Here is a 17,500-nt window from a genome sequence, read left to right on the forward strand (position 1 = left end):
TTAAAAGGAAGGGAAGATGCACAAAGGAGCAAACCTGCAAGCAGAGGCATCTGGGGAAGCCTTTCTTAGTAGTCCTGTCCCAGGCTCCTGGGATTCAGTGGTTGGCATTGAGTCAAATGATGGTAACGAGCTCAAGGGAGGCTGGGGAGTGTCTTTTTACCTGGTCATCCTGCTACTTCATATAAAATTGTATATTTTTGGTTTTTTGTTTTTCCTTAAGAAAGAAGGGGAAACAGGGTAGCAACACATAGTCTATGCCACATTTATCTTGTTTTTATTTGTTTTATTGTCTAAATCTTTCCCCCCTAATTTGAACATCACCCATTCTTGTTTTGAGAGTGCAAGGACTTCTCTTATCTCTGATGTTATTGCTTAGCTCCCCACTTTTAAAGTCTCTTTCTGTTCCTATCATTGTTCCTCTTTTCTCTTTGGTTTTCTTCTTGCTCTCTATTGTTTTGGAGCTTTATTAAAATATCTGTTGATCTTTTGATTTCTTTTTAGACTTACAGGTAGAGTGCAAGTAGCCGTATGTACTATGGGATCCACATCTGCCCAGTTCAATCAACTGTGGATGGAAAATAGTTGACAAAAAAAGTTCTCATAGTTGCTTCCATGTACTATATAGTTAGGCCTGTGGTGGTTGTGTCTGTGAAGAACATGCAAATTCTTTTTTTTTTCTTATTATTCCTTTAGCAATGTAGCTTAACAAGAATTTACATAGCATTTACATTGTATTAGGTACTATAAGTAATCTAGATAGGATTTAATATATGGGAGGATGTATATAGGTTATTTGCAAATACTCTACCATTTATATATGGCACTTGAACATCTGTAGATTTCAGTATCTGTGGGGATCCTGAAACCCATGTCCCCATGGTCACTAAGGGATGGATGAGCGTGCTCAAAAGCTCTCTTCATGGCAGGGTTTATTGGTTGGAGCACCTCACTGTAGAATAATAGGAGTCCCTGACCTCTTCATTGGATGAACCCAGATGTGAATATCTAGAGGTTTTTCTCTGGGGCTCTTTTATTTCTCCAGAGTCCTTTCATCTCTTTCCTGGGGGACACGCCAATGGCTGCTTACATTCTGGGGGCAGGGTGAGATAATGGAGAGGGGGATTCTGTTGTTTAGGAGATGGACATTCATTCCCCACTCTTTGCTATGCCTGCTGCACCAAGCCTGGCACTCTGGCTGGGTTTCTTCAGAGGAAAGCCCCCTGGGGCAGGTGTTGGGCAGGAGAAGGGATTGTTGCTTGGTTATATGGGCAGAGGGGAGGATCTTAGAGTACAACAGATGGAGACTGGCCACTGGCTGTCTGCACCTGGCCGCTTAAGGGACATGGTGCTTCCTGGTCCTGAACTTTGCTGGGTGCTTACAGGGAGTGGGAGGCTCCCTGTAAGCACCCTCCATAGGGCCTGGGGCTGGTGCTCCTCTGCTCTGCTCAGATTGTCACCACTGTCACCTTTCCATCTTCCAAGCCTTGTTTCTCTTTCCTCTCTCTTTCCCTTTGTATGTAAGTTTATGCCTATTTTATGCCTTTTCTGTCTCCTCAGTGGCTTTTCAGGAGAGACATGTTGTCAGTTTACAACACTGAATGAATGAAATGGTCACTACCCAGCTGCCCAGGTTTTGGTATTTGCGCTCTTCCTGACCATTCTCTCTGCCTCTCTCTTTGCTACCTTTTCCCTCATCATCTTGCACCTGGTCTTTTGCTAAGTCTCAAAATTTGTCTCCTGCCTCTGGGCTCTTCCCCCACATCCCATTCCTCTTCTACTCTGCCCACTAAGTGATCTTTTGCTCTTTCCTAAAATCTTTTGCTGGGCATAGTGGTGCATGCCTGTAATCCCAGTGGCTTGGGAGGCTGAGGCAGGAGGATCTCAGATTCAAAGCCAGCCTCAGCAACTTAGCAAGCCCCTAAGCAACTCAGTGAGACCCTGTCTAAAAATTAAAAAAGGGCAGGCAGTATAGCCCAGTGGTAAAGCACCCCTGGATTCAATCCCTGGTACAAAACAAAACAAAAAAAAAAAAAAAAACCTTTGCTGGAATCTAATATCTACACTAAAATCCTAGATCCTTTGTGATTTGCATGATTTCTCACATCCTGCCCTGCCCTAACATCCTGGCTGCTTTTATCATGACAACCCATGCACTGTAAGTTTCAGCTGCACCCAAACTAGTGCCCTAAACACATCACATTCTGTGCTTCCTGCTTTTGCATATCCTGTTCAAATTGCTTTAGCTCTTCTTTCTTTCTCAATTTGGAAAAGTCTGACTTTAAACTTTTTTAAGACTTTCACCTCTTCTGAGAAATGTTCTCTGATTTCCTCCACTGTGTAACATTTGATTCCTGCTAGTAGTATCAACTATTTTTACATTACATTTACATCACATTTGTCTGCAAGCCTATTATCTGTGTATCTTAAGGACAATAAATATTAGTTTTATTGAATGTCTTTGCCACTAGACTTGAGCGTCCCTTGGTCACAAACCATGTCTTTGCACATCTGCCTTCATCCCAGTATTCATTTCATCAATGAACACATGGCCTAATTCATAAGAAACACAGCAAGTGTCATAAACTTTGTATAGAAGTTAAGAGAACAGGTTTAAAGCCAGATAAATCTGGGTTTGTATTCTGTCTTGAACAAGTACCCAACTTCTCAAAGTGTTTTATTAAAAATAATAATAATAATAATAATAATAATAATAATGCCCAACTCTGAACTTAGGAATGAAATAATCCTTATCAAGGGCTTACTTGGTAGTAAGTCAGGACATACTTGGTAAATGATGGGCAACTAAACAGATACAGCTAAAAAATCGAACTGTCAATCAGTAAAATAGACTAGGAAGAGTTAAACTGGGGCTGGGGTTGTGGCTCAGTGGTAGAGCACTCGTCTAGCATGTATGAGGCACTGGGTTTGATCCTTAGCACCACATAAAAATAAATAAAATAAAGGTATTGTGTCCAGCTATAACTTAAAAAAATATATTTTAAAAAAAGAGTTAAACTGTTATAAGAACCTAATCTTTGACAACCCAGATGTCATCAAATCACAGTTGAATAAATCATTCTTGAGAGTAAATGGATTAAAAAATAGCTTGGGACTATACCTTATATATGCATGGATTCCTTATTTATAACAGCTGAGCAAGAGAGATATTTCTGACTATTGTGGACATCATCAAAAACAAAATGGATCTGATTAAATAGAAATAAAAAACATTTGAATAACACAGTGTCACAGAAGGAAACGATTATTTTGACAATCACAACTGATAAAAGCACAACTTCCAAAGCATATTCTTTAAAAAGCATAGGAAAGTCAAAATCCAGATTCTAAAAAGGGGTCAGGAGAGATGAATACACGTTTACATTTGAAAAAAAAAAAATCAGTCCACAGATTCATTCATGTTCATTCAACAAACTAAATATTGTTAGGAACTAGAAATAGCCATCATTTACCAAGTATGTCCTATCTGACTTACTACCAAGTAAGCGCTTGATAAGGATTATTTCATTCCTAAGCTCAGAGTTGGGCATTATTATTTTTTTTTTTTAATATTTTTATTTTTTTACTTTTCGGCGGACACAACATCTTTGTTTGTATGTGGTGCTGAGGATCGAACCCGGGCCGCACGCATGCCAGGCGAGCGCGCTACCGCTTGAGCCACATCCCCAGCCCTTATTATTATTTTTTAATAAAACACTTTGAGAAGTTGGGCACTTGTTCAAGACAGAATACGAACCCAGATTTATCTGGCTTTAAACCTGTTCTCTTAACTTCTGTACAAAGTTTATAACACTTGCTGTGTTTCTTATGAATTAGGCCACGTGTTCATTGATGAAATGAACACAAATCACTTTTATGATATCATTGCATATATATTAAGTTACCAAAATTTAGATTAAAAATGGTAGGTCTGTGGAAATCAGGTATATGTACACTTTGCTGGAAAAAACTGATATGCTCTTCCTAGAACTATTGATTAAAGTTTCTCTTCAATTTGGGAAATTTTGGCCAATTTGTTTCTTCAAATATTTTTTTCCTGCCCTTTCTCTGCTGCCCCATGGGGCCCCATTGTACATTTGTTAGTACACATTGTCCTGTAGGTCTCTGAGGCTCTGTTCCTTTTCCTTCCTACTTTCCCCTCTGTTCTTCACTTTGGATCATTCCTATTGCTCTGTTTTCAAGTTTGCTGATCCTTTCTCCTTCTCAAATCAGCTGAGGAGCCCATTTAGTAAATTTTTCATCTCTGATATTGTGGTTTTTAACTCTTTACTTTTCCTCTGGTTATTTTTAATAGTTTACATTTGTGTATTGATATTCCCTATTTTTAAAGTCATTGTCATCATATCTGCTTTGGATCATTGACATTGTATTTTTCTTTAATTCTTTGAACATATTTAAAAATGACTGCTTTGAGGTCTTTGTGTGCCAAATCTAACATGTAGGCCTAATGCACAGTCAGCATCTCATGTTTTTCTTTTTTTTAATTTTTAATTTTTATTTTTGGTCTTGAGAATGGGTCACAGTTTCCTGTTTCATCGCGTGTCTTATAAAATCTTTGGTTGAAAACTGGACAGTGTGGGTAAATTGCAGCAGTTCTTGATTCTGATGTTTATTTCTGAGTTTTTATATATCGGTTTCATTTGTGTGTTTTTGTAAATTGCCTGGATTTGAACTGTGGAATCCATCTCCCTGTGGTATGTGGCTGCTGATGTCTTTAGTCAGTTTTTTATTCTCATTTTAACGAGCTTCCTAGGAGGTTGCCCCTGTGTCTGTATAATTCATAAAGCTTCCACTCTCTACTAGTCCATCTGTGTGTGGGCTGGGAAGCACGAAGTTTCAGCCAGTTCTTGTCTCCCCTGGCTTTTACTTTTTGCCAGGCTCTCTCAGGTCTTCCCAGTCATGGACATTGTTTTCCTGACATTCAGGAAAATATGGGAAGTTATTTGGTCCCTTCATGGCTTTTTCACCTCCAGGCTCTCTCCATTACATTTCTGGCTGGTCTATTGATCATCCTAGCTGGGTCTGTACCCTCATTCTTGCAAATCTAAGGACTTTCCCTGTCCATTTTTCTACTGTACTTATACTATTCAACTTACAAGGGTAGCTTTCCCCCACCCCTGATCCAAGTTATTTATTCCCTTTGGCAGCAAAACTGCTGGTGTCTGACCAGCTCCATACTGGAAAGAAATGGGACAGGAAAGGGAGCCGCTTGGGCAGGAAGGTCAGAGACTCTCACTGTTCTTACCCTTAGTTTCAGCAATTTTTGACAAATAAATGCTTTTCAGTTTGATGTCTTCATTTGGTCTTCATTTCTAGAGCCCTGAAGTGGTTGTGTTTGACTACTTTGTTTCATTTTGTACTTATTTGGGGGGAAGAAAATTTACTGGCCTCTTCACACTACCATAACTGGAAGTCCTTCGGTATATTCTTTCTGAAGAGTGATATTTCAAGAATAAACAAGAAATATAAAATTGTATAATTGCCCTGATATAGTAAATCTGTTCAGAAGAATTGTGTTTCAAGGAAAACTGTACAACAAACCAAAAACTGCGTATAAGAAGTCTAAAGTTACTGGTGATGATGAGCCTCAAGTGTGGCTAAGGGGAGTTGATAGTTGAGACAAGTGAAGGATTGGGGGATTGTGGATGTGGTATGAGATTCCTAGTGGGTATGAGAATTTGATCCCTGCCAAGATAAAAACTTTAAAAAGATTGTTAGAGGAGGACTTGAAGGAACTCAGAAAACAGGGCATTAAGTTGTTTATGTAGAGAGCACCATGAAGTCACCCAGAATGATTATGTAGTAGCATTGCGGGAATCAGACCAGTCAAGAAATGGCAAACGGCACTCAGAATGTGGGAGAACTCAAACTTTATTTTACAGTGGTGGGCCCAGGGGAGACCAGACACCAAATTCTGAGCCCCCATCTCCAGTTTCTCACAGCATTTATAGGTCATCTGGTGCCAGAACATTTCTAGTGTACACCATAGAAGGCTGTGCGCATGGGGTTCTAGCAGGAACCACGGCTACAGTGCAATAAGGGGAAACTGGCTCCTCTCACAAAGCCTCAACAGGGGCATTTACACTTTGAAGAGGAATAGATTCCTAGATGTAGTTACTTATAATCCAAAAGGTAGTGGTCTATGGGGTTGATTAGGTTTCCTGAAGAAGGCCTGACTAAAGGCCAGGGGAACTCTCCCTTTCCCAGGCACTAGTTTTCTTGGCAGTGTTCCTTCCATCCAGGGCTGGTTTGTCATCCATCACAGTAGAGACAGAAAGATGCTGAGTCAGGGGCTGAAACCTGGACCAAGAGAAGGGGGAGTAACCAGGAAGTTGGGAAAGATCAGCGAAGATAAAGGGCAGGGAGTGAAATAATCTGACGGAATGTGCTTCAGGGGGCTAGGTCAGAAAGTCGCAGTAACTAGAGAGGAAGGAAGATTTGTAATAGGAATACTTAATGAATGCCAGCTACGTGCCAAGGACTGCACTTAAGACAGACACGGACCCTGTAATCCAATGGACCTAGAAGTATATAAATAACCATACAACTACAAATAATGGTGTGTTCTATGAAGGAAAGAAAATGGATCATAAGGAAATATTAATGGTATGAAGGAACAAATTTAGATTTCTGTGTTGGGGACCAATTTCTGGGAGGAAGTGATATTGAGCTGAGATCTGAGGGATGAATAGGAGTTAGACAAGTTGGGAGTTAGGGGATCCATGCAAAATGGGTCACAGCTGGATTCCTAGGGCCAACCCCTCAGAAGCAGCTGAGATGCAGAAGAAGACTGCTGCTTGAGACAGGGTCAGGATACACAGCGGGGAGGGGCTGGGCAGAAGAGATGGCATACTCAAAGCATTTTTGCTGCATCAGGAATTGGGACTGGAGAATGGAGAGTTAGGGAGCTGACAACCATATTTCCTGAGCAACAAACTATGAAGGTTTAGTGTTGAAATGAGTATTGTTAAAAATACCCGGGAGCCACAAGGAATCAAACACATACTCAGAAGTAGCTCAGCAAGGCCAACTTTACTTCTGCAGGAGGGTGTGCTACAAAACAAGTCTGGCAAACAAACACACTTGGGCAGGAAGTCTGCCTGTTTTTATCCCTAACACAGCACTTCCCCTTGCTCTGATAGGAGGAGCTCAGGGCTACAATCTATGCAATTGGCTAATTTGAAAATTGGGGTGGGCACAGGGAAGGGCTGTAGTTAAAATGGCTACAATTGACTCTTCTATCCCAATTAAGACTGAAGACTATATTCTGAAAATGGACCACTAGACTTTCTATTTCTCACAGTATAAATATACAGCAAAGTTAATCCAACATACCATTTGTTTGAAATCACCATTGCAGCATTCATGGTAGTTAGACCATCTTGCTAAACAATCTATATGCATTTTCATGATTAAATTGGTCATTTCTAGAACCAGGTATATGAGGAAGACAGAACCACATAATACATGGCATGTTTTTGAGAAACCCCAATGTGCCTGAACTCCTTGGAGGATGAAGTGGGACCATACATGCATTTATGACCAGACCCTTTTCCCCTTCAGTCCCCTCAACCACCAGAAGAGGGAATCAAAGGAGCCATTCTCCCTTCCTCTTTCTCCTTCTTCATCTTCTGGTCTAAACCTGAGATGAGGCTGACCTGAGCTTACCTTCAGAGTCAGCAGATAGCAAAAACACTCTTGCAGTAGACAAAAGCCAACCCAACCCATCTGTGCAGGTGGTCACATCTAAGGGCTAAGAATACCAGGGGAGATCTGAACTTCCATTTCCCCAGATGGCAAATCTAAATGGATGTGCAGTGGGTTTCAGGGAAGCTTCCATTTCTACTCCGCCCCTCCCTTCCCTTTCCTATCAGATCCTTGGTGGATAGGAGGCCACTAACCCTTTCTTATTCCCTTTTCCAAGAGCAAGTGATAGGAGTTGTCTTCAGGCTGAGTTATAACATTGGGGTAGAGGAATTTAGGCATATTTGCTTATATATAAATACAGCAGAGTATAATAATGTTGGGTAGCAAATTTGTAATCAAGGATTTGGCTAATTTATTTATTAGACTTCTCCCTGAAGCCCAGACTTCAGGAACAAGAAATCCAGAGGAGACCAACTACTTTCTATACCCGCATGTGCAACCCCTGGGTCTCCCTGTTAGGGGTGAGTAACTTCATCTTGATCTCAATTATCTTGAAAAATAATTCAGGAGGAGGATGTGTGATTTGAGGAGGAAAAGGGCTAATTAGGAGCAAAGTGATTTAATTGCTTTCTGTATTGAAATTTAGATGAGACTACATTTGGCAAGATTTACATTTAATGGATCATTTATTTAATCAATTATTTACTTACTAAATAATTATACTTGATAACCTCTGGGTTACATTGGGTTCATACAAACATGTTGCTTGTGAGGAGGAATGGGACAAGGAACTAGGATAGGATACCTGTTTGTGAATAATTTTGATTAAATAATTTCAGAGGTATTTGTTATCCCAAATATGTACTTAAGTGAGGTTTCTTGAATTATGAGTGAACTTCAGTTGTTCAGACTTTGGCAGTGATCAGTTGATGAGAGAGACTAATGTTTCTCAAGCCCTTGACTTGCTTACCATATGGAAAACTGTTAGGTAACTTGTCTTCCAACTGTTCCTGTAGGCAATTGGGTCCCTTCTCATCGTGTTTGTGATCCAGTGGGTCTATACCCTGGCTAACGTTGGTGTGGCTGCCATCGTGTACCTCTACATCGGCCACGCCAGTCCAGGGCTTCACCTTGGTAATTTTTACTTTCTGACTTCTGACAATATGTACTGACTTGCTAAGTATATTAGGAATCTTCTCTTTGCTATTTCTGATTTTAGCATAAATATAAAATTTATGCTTCCTTTAATCTTAAGAACACTAAATGATACAGAGTAAACATATTATCAACTGCATACTGTTGACATTAACCAAGATTCTAATGTAAGCCTCTTAAAATAATGCTAACTTCCTGATCCTATAATGCACATGATCTAATTAATCAATTTCCCACTATGTATCTATATATAATTTAAAAAAACATTTTCTAAAATTATGGTTTATTTGTTTTTCCAAAGTTATTTAAAGTTATTATGTGAGATATTTTTTGTAAACCTACACCAAAGAAAGGATGGGTTTTTTAAAAAGATTGATAACCATATAGAAATAAATAGACAAGCAAAAGGAAGTCTAATAGAGGAAGGAGAATGGGGGATGGGGTGAATGGGAAGGAAAAAGGGGGGATGATGAACTGAAATTGATTTCCATGTATGTATGAGTTTTTTTGGGATGAACTCAACTACAATGTACAAGTATAGAGGTATAAAGTTCTAGTAGTAAAAAAATGAATCAAGAACTCCTATTCAAATCAGTGTATTTAATATCAGAATTATTTGGCCAGTATCAATAGCAGTCTCACTTCCTGCCTTAGTTCTAACATTTTTACATGTTGAGCTGTGTGATTCACTTAATGCCTGCTGAAAACTTCCCAAGGGCCAGATCCTCTGAGTGTTGCAAGGATGAAAGAAACATGTTCCCTACTCTCAAAGAGTGTGTGGTCTAGTGGGGAGATTTCATAGCATGCATTCAACACATGTTGGTGTGAATCTAAAAATATTATTAAAAATTAATAATATGGATAATATTAAAAGCATCATACAAAATGTTGAACTCCTAAGACAGAAGTATAATTTAGAAAAAAAATTTTGGAAGCTACATATCGGTACAAAGTCCTTAATAGGCTGCCTCAGGCAGTATTACAACAAAGAGGGGAAAATTGTGCTTATGGTGTGTGTGTGTGTGTGTGTGTGTGCGTGTTGAGGTGCACATTCACCTGATTAAAATGCGACTCTAGATGCCTATGTAGAAGCTTCATAAATATTTATATGTCTGTCTTCCCTGCAGGATTAGCCTCCAACTTCAGTTTTTTCCGATGGATACGATCTCTTCTGATGCCCTCCTACAGGTCTGTGCCAATTTTGGGACTGGTACCAGGATGGATGAGTGTCCCTGGGTCCTGGGAAGTGCTAAGTGATCCCATTCCTGGCTGGACTGAACTGCAATGTGGAAACCTGATCCCTGAGAGCCTCCAGGAGGCTCACCTTTCTCCTCACTGCCCTGCACCACACCAGTCCCCAGCTTCAGCTCATCAGAAGCTTTCCCCAGTTCATGTCCGCTTCCCTTCTTATCCTCAGTCATTATGCACAGGAGGGTTGTCTAGATTCTGATTGCTGGGATGGCAACTCAGGAGAGCTACTCTCAGTGAGTTCATGGTCTAGGACATTAGCATCAGCACCTAAGCATATAGAAGATTAAAGCCAAAGGAAATGTGAAAGTAGAACTCCTATTCCTCTCTCTCCAGGCAGAGATAGCTCATGTCACTGTGTTGGTGACAGTGCAGAAAACAACCTCAGAAATAAAGTAGGGATCCTGGAGAATTGCTCCACATTCAGATAGAGATACCCAGGGAAGGGAATCAACTTTCCTGAGACACATGAGAAGGCTTCAGAGAGAAGGTAAGGTTCCACATGGCCCTGATCAGTGTAGATCAGTGTCAGAATGCTGTCTAACATGCACAAGGTTGAGAGTGCACTGTCCCTTGGCCCTAATCTTTCTCCTTCCCCTCCACTCTGTAGTGCCGACACTTCCTCACCTTTTAAAACCTCAGGATTCTGGGGAATCATCCCACTGTTCCATCCTCTTTCAATATCAGTGAGGGGCCAAAGCTGCAGACTGGGAAAATCTAGGCAGAACCCATCCAACCAAGTGTTTACTAGGTTTCATTTTGTGGTTTTTTGGTTTGGTTTGGTTTGGTTTTTGGTACCAGGGATTGAGCTAGAGTGCTTAACCACTGAGCCACATCCACAGCCCTTTTTATGTTTTATTTTGAGTCAGAGTCTCACTAAGTTACTTAAGGTCTTGCTAAATTACTGAGGCTGGCTTTGAACTCACAATCTTCCTGCCTCAGTCTCCTAAGCTGCTGGGATTACAGGTTTGTGCCACCACACCTGGCGTGGGTTAGTTTGTTTGTTTTTGAAAGCTCTTGATATATGGTTTGCATTTGCCAGGATTCCCACCTTCCATGCCCAATGATGTGTAACTTTAGAATTTCCCAACTTCCTGTTTTTATTGTGGTAAAATACACATAAGAAAGACTTTACCTTCTTAACCATTTTTAAATGTACCATTCAGTGGTGTTAAGTTCACTCACGTTGTCATGTAACCACCATCACAACACAACTCCAGAATTTTTTTATCTTCATAAACTGACACACATACCCATTATACCATCACTCCTCATTTCCCAGAATCCCTCCCAGGACAGCTCTTGGCCAACACTACCGATCTGTTCACGTTGGCAGAGGAAATGAAACCTTGATGCTGGAGCTTGGATAAAGAAAAAGGAGCAGCACTTTAGAAACCAACAGGGAGGGGGTCACACACTGAGGGAGGAACAAAGGGTGGAGTGTGTTGAGGAGACGCCCCGTCATCTGCATGGGTGTCTATGTCCTGTGTGGGGCTCCAGGAAGGGTGGGCGGCCTGTCTTCCTCTCATCCAGTCTGAGGCACAAGGCTGGGTGACTCAGCTCATGCATACCCATACTGATCTCTGCAACCTGGTCCTGAGGACAAGTAGAGTAGAAGTGGAAATGGATTCTGTGTGGAAGTGGCCTACACGTTCTTGAGCTGTGGTTGGTGTGTGGGTGATGACATTTTGATGTGGTCTGATTTACAAGAATATTTTAGGTCATTTCCAGTTTTAAAGCCTAAGGATGGCCATGGGAGGTCACCACTGGTTGGTGGTACCCCAAATTCTTGGGATTTTACCTTGAAGGTCACTGTAGTCCTGTGTAGGAAGAATGATGTATTAGAAAGAGATTGATCTAGAAAAGGACAGTTCTCAGGATTCATAGCCGTCTTGGTGCCAGGGCTAGTGAAGTGGGCGGTGAGCCTCAGCTAAGTCAGCGTCAGAGCTGCTGGGCTCATGGAAGATGCTGGGCCATATATTGTGGTTATTCAGGAGGGGAAAGGACCAAGAAATGGTGACTCATTTAAAATAGAAATTGGTAGCTGAGTTTTCTGTTTTGTGGTTTTGAGGCCTCCCCACTATATCCCCAAATGTCCTTCAAGGTCAAAGAAGAAGAAAAATAATGTAGTCAAGTGTTCGAGTAGAAGGATTTGAGTGTAATGTCTCTGTTACACCTAGAGCTCCCATTACTAGGTGAAGTTAGCCTGGCCTCCAGAAAACTTTCTTTCCTGAAGCCTTAGCAGCTGTCCAGATGGGGATACTTAAGCCATTCTAAAGAGCAAAGTATTGTATATTATTTCCATGGACTCAAAAGAGTACAATGGCTTCATCTATTAAAAAAAGTAAAAGAAAGAAAAGATTAAAAGAATGTTAGCCAAAAAAAAAAAAAAAAAAAGTGCATCAGCAAAACCCCTTGTGATGAATGACTGGTGTGGCATTTTGTCACTTCTTAATCTTACTTTTTTAAAAAATATTTTTAAATTGCAGGTAGACAAAGCACCTTTTATTTTATTTATTTTTATGTGGTGCTCATACTTCGCATGAGCTGGGTGAGCGCTCTACCTCTGAGCCACAACCCCAGACCCACTGATCTTACTTTTTGAGGATTCAACCTTTGTAGATGTTAATCCAGCTTTCAGGAGCTCTCAATCTATGTTATTCAAATATGTTCTCTACAAATATTGCCGTAGTCATGTGATCTGATCTTCTTATAATTGGGCATTTTACAGAGTCAGTAGAAGTTATTGCTTAAGTTCCATAGATTGATGACACTAGATTTCTATCTTTTTACAACTTTCAAATATATTCCTGATTTAAACAATTGAACCTTACTAATAGTAAAGTAGCTGGCTCTCAGTGAAGACTTAAGATCTGTAGGAACTGCAGATTTTAGGTAGAAAAACAAAGCTTATAAAAATTAAATATGGACAAAACTTCAATATCAACCTTTCTGGAAAGGTAAGAAAATGGAGGTATGTGGACATAAAGAGGCTTCCTGTGACCACTGAGCTGATTAGGGAGGGAATTGAGACCAGATCTGCCTTCTGCAACTGTGCTGGCTGCCAGTCTGGGCTTTCCTTAATTTCCTTCTGATTCTAGCACTTTCCTTGGGTATCTCTAACTTTTTCTTTACGGGTTTATTCCAACTGTAACGGTATGCAGAGACTGTAGTGACAATGGAATCTATATTGGACTTGTCTTTGTTTGGAGGGCACTTGGTGTCAAAAGCTTCTGCAGTTTACCTCTTAGCTGTTAGCTATGTAAACCTTAGCTCTCTGGAAATCATTCCTCATTCAACTTTCCATCCAGTAAATCAAAGAGAAGGTATTTCTTCACACTCTTCTCAATTCTCCATTCCATTATTTCATTTGATTAAAAAAAAAAAAAAAGAGAGCAAAGAAAAGCTATAGAGGCCCAACACAACACAGTTTGTAAGGGGAAAACTCTCTTTATGGGTTGTCTCCCTTCAGGTTTTATGCTTTTCTACTTAAGAAGGGTAAATCAATCTTCCTCTCTCTCTCCTTGGGTAGACTATTTCTCATACTTTGAGTTCACAAACTGTTGTACATATAGCTGTCAATACTTTGGGCTGGGGTGTAGCTCAGAGGGAGCACTTGGCTAGCCTGCACAAGGCCCTGGGTTTAATCCCCAGCACTACAATAACAAACAAAAAGAGCACAATTGTGTTTTAAACATTTAAATACATGCTAAACATTAGCACAACCGATTTTATCTATCTATCTATCTATCTATCTATCTATCTATCTATTGTACCAAGGATTGAACCCAGGAGGTACTTCACCATTAAGTTACATCCCCAGTCCCCCACTTTTCAAATTTTATTTTACTTTTTTTCCCATTACTGACTCAATTTATTTAATATGTGCAGATTATAGTTAGGTAGAAAAACCAAGCTTATAAAAATTAAATATGGACAAAACTTCAATATGAACAAAATCCAAATTACATGATGATTTTAACATAACAGCTTGAATTATTTTGCTGAATCTAACCCACTGTACACAAAAATAACTAGTGAGAGAAATGCAAGCATACAGTCTGCCCCCAACTCCCGGTCTATTTAAGTACCAAGAAGTCTCTTTGTATTAGCCACTGTCTTACACATGACCTTTCTGGGCTCCAACTCATCATCCACTTATTTTTTTTTTTTTTTGGTTGTATACAAAGAATATTCACATCAATTCGTGTCTTCATGCATGTACTTTTGATAATGATGTCCATCACATTCCACCATCATTTCTAATCCCTTGCCCCCTCCCTTCTCCTCCCACCCCTCTGCCCTATCTAGAGTTCATCTATTCCTCCCATGCTCCCCCTCTCTACCCCACTATGAATCAGCCTCCTTATATCAGAGAAAACATTCGGCATTTTTTGGGGGGGATTGGCTAACTTCACTTAGCATTATCTTCTCTAACTCCATCCATTTACCTGCAAATGCCATGATTTTATTCTCTTCTATTGCTGAGTCATATTCCATTGTGTATATATGCCACATTTTTTAATCCATTCATCTACTGAAGGGCATCTAGGTTGGTTGCACAGTTTAGCTATTGTGAATTGTGGCTGTGTCCCTGTACTATGCTGTTTTTAAGTCCTTAAAATAAGGGATAACTGGGTCAAATGGTGGTTCCATTTTAGGTTTTCCAAGGAATCTCCATACTGCTTTCCATATTGGCTGCTGCACCAATTTGCAGTCCCACCAGCAGTGTATGAGTATACCTTTTTCCACATATCCTCGCCAACACTTATTGTTGTTTGTATGTATAATAGCTGCATTCTGACTGGAGTGAGATGATATCTTAGTTTTGATTTGCATTTCTCTAATTGCTAGTGATGATGAACATTTTTTCATATATTTGTTGATTGATTGTATATCCTCTTCTGAGAAGTGTCTGTTCAGGTCCTTGGCTCATTTATTGATTGGGTTATTTGTTGTTTTTTTTTTTTTTTTGGTGTTTAGCTTTTTGAGTTCTTTATATACCCTAGAGATTAGTGCTCTATCTGATGTGTGAGGGATAAAAATTTGCTCCCAAGATGTAGGCTCTCTATTCACCTCCCAGATGGTTTCTTTTGCTGAGAAGAAACTTTTTAGTTTGAGTTCATCCCATTTATTGATTCTTGATTTTAATTCTTGCACTACAGGAGTCTTATTAAGGAAGTGGGGCCTAATTCGACATGATGACATAATGAAGATTAGTGCCTACTTTTTCTTCTATTAGATGCAGGGTCTCTGGTTTAATTTCTAAGTCTTTGATCCACTTTGAGTTGACCTTTTTTAATTTTATGTTTGTTCTTCTTAGTTATGTGTGACAGTAGAATGTATTTTGACATAACATACATACAGGGAGTAACTTCCCATTTTTGTGGTTGTATGCCATGTGGAGTTACACTGGTTGTGAATTCATATATGAACATGGGAAAGTTATATCTGATTTATTCTACTGTCTTTCCTGTTCCCATCCTCCCTCCTTTCCCACTTCTCTCTCTGGTCCAATCAGTGAACTTCCCCTGCTACCTCCCCCAGTGCCTATTGTGAGCCAGCCCTTTTTTATATTTTATTTAGAGACAGGGTATTTCTGAGTTGCTCAGAACCTCTCTAAGTTCCTGAGACTGTTTAATATATATATATATATATCTTTTTGCGGGGCGGATATACTGGGGACTGAACTCAAAGGCACTTGGCCACTGAGCTACATCATCAGCCCTATTTTGTGTGTGTGTATGTGTTTGTGTGTGTTTTTATTTAGAGACGGGGTCTCACTGAGTTGCTTAGTGCCTCGCCATTGCTGAGGCTGGCTTTGAACTCGCGATTCTCCTGTCTCAGCCTCCCAAGCTGCTGGGATTACAGGCTTGTGCCACTGTGCCCAGCTGGAGGCTGGTTTTGAACTTGCAATCCTCCTGCTTCAGTTTACAAATACATCTGTCCAGAGTAGAGTTGTCTCTGCTATTCCCTCTCTGCTTCTCCATCCTCCTTACTGTCCTCTGTGTCTCTCACTGAAGGAGCTTGCGGTCCCAGGAGCAGATCATTTTGGCACCGTCCCTGGCTAGGGTTGACATGGAGATGACTCAGCTCACCCAGGAGAACACAGACTTTGCCACTCGAGATCGCTACCACCACTCCTCCCTCATGAGTCAGGAACAGCTGATGCCTCTGTACTAGGAGCCGCGCTGGGACCCTTCCTCTCCTAGAGCTTCGCTGGGCTCAGTGGACCCAAAGAGAAACTCATGGAGCTGCTTCTTCCTGATAGGAGACCCAAGGCCTGCCTGACCTCCCGCTGCTACTTTGGATTGCATTCTGGTCTGGAGTACCAGCCTAACCCACAGGAACAGTAGGAATGGCAGTGCCCTCCACTGTGTGGTACCCAACCTGGAGAGCTCTACTGGGACACCAGGACTTTCAGGTGATAGCAAGATGAGCAAGTGTGGAGAACAAAACGAGATTGCTTGTTTCCAGGGCCACAATAAATGCATATTTTAAATTTATTGTATTAATTTTTTGAATACTTAATACACTCACATGGTTCTGAATCCCAAAGTATAATCATATAGAGAGTGAAAGTTCTCCTCCCATCATTGTTTCCTGTCTGCTCGGTTCCCATCCCCTGGCACTGAGGTAACTGCAGTTCTCATACACATCTCCAGCAATTCTTTATAAATATTCAAGCAAATAGGAATGTAGATTTTTATCATTCCCTTTCTGTACACAAGGTATCTTATTATACACATGTTCTGCACCTTGCTTTTTTTTCCCCTTAACAATCTAACTCGGAGACATTTCCATATCAATACTTACAGTTTCCTCATTATTTTTCATTGTGTGGATTTTCCATAATTTATTTCACCAACTCCACAGTGATGGGCATTTTCACTCTGCCTGATCTTTTGCTGTTACAGTGAGTTCTGCAGTGAATAATCCTCTACATATATACCATCATAAAGCAATTTGTAGGATACGTTCCCAAAAGTAGAATCACAGAGTATTTATAAGCTATTATTGTTTGATGAAGGTCTTTTTAGTTAAAAATTAAATTTCTATGAGTTGCCTAATGTCAACTCCTGTCCTCAAAAATATTTATAGTCCCTGACTCCCTGAGCGCCTATGCAATTGTCTTTGTGGAATGAATGGCAGAGGGGACAGGACTCATGGATGCTTTAAAAGCTCAGCCTGGCATTCATCACAAGCATCTAGCTCTGGGAGCCCAGCAGTGGCTTCCCCTGATAAGTTCGGACCTGGCCCAGGATCAGTGGTTTCAACACTGAGCCACGGAGGGAAGAACTGTTGGCTCACTTCTGGTTCTTTGATATTGGAGCTTCTCAAAAATTGGTGTGCTAAGTATTACCTGGTTTGCTTGTTCAGGCAACAGATGCCTGTACCTCACCTTAGGCCTTTTATCATTTGGGGTGGTTTC

General features: G+C 40.5%; 1 protein-coding gene across 1 annotated transcript in view; it reads left to right on the top strand.

Moving 5' to 3' along the window:
- Nucleotides 1-16,574, top strand: part of Slc12a8 (solute carrier family 12 member 8) — a 116,377-nt gene extending 99,803 nt beyond the window's left edge. The window contains exons 8-11 of the mRNA XM_027936002.2: nt 8,089-8,186; nt 8,682-8,799; nt 9,948-10,008; nt 16,092-16,574. Of these exons, the coding sequence (XP_027791803.2) occupies nt 8,089-8,186; nt 8,682-8,799; nt 9,948-10,008; nt 16,092-16,251 (437 nt within the window). The 3' untranslated portion in view covers nt 16,252-16,574. The remainder of the gene's footprint in view (nt 1-8,088; nt 8,187-8,681; nt 8,800-9,947; nt 10,009-16,091) is intronic.
- Nucleotides 16,575-17,500: the final 926 nt, after the last annotated feature.

The sequence above is a fragment of the Marmota flaviventris genome, chromosome 8 (genome assembly GCF_047511675.1).
Source record: "Marmota flaviventris isolate mMarFla1 chromosome 8, mMarFla1.hap1, whole genome shotgun sequence".
Lineage (NCBI taxonomy): Eukaryota > Metazoa > Chordata > Mammalia > Rodentia > Sciuridae > Marmota > Marmota flaviventris.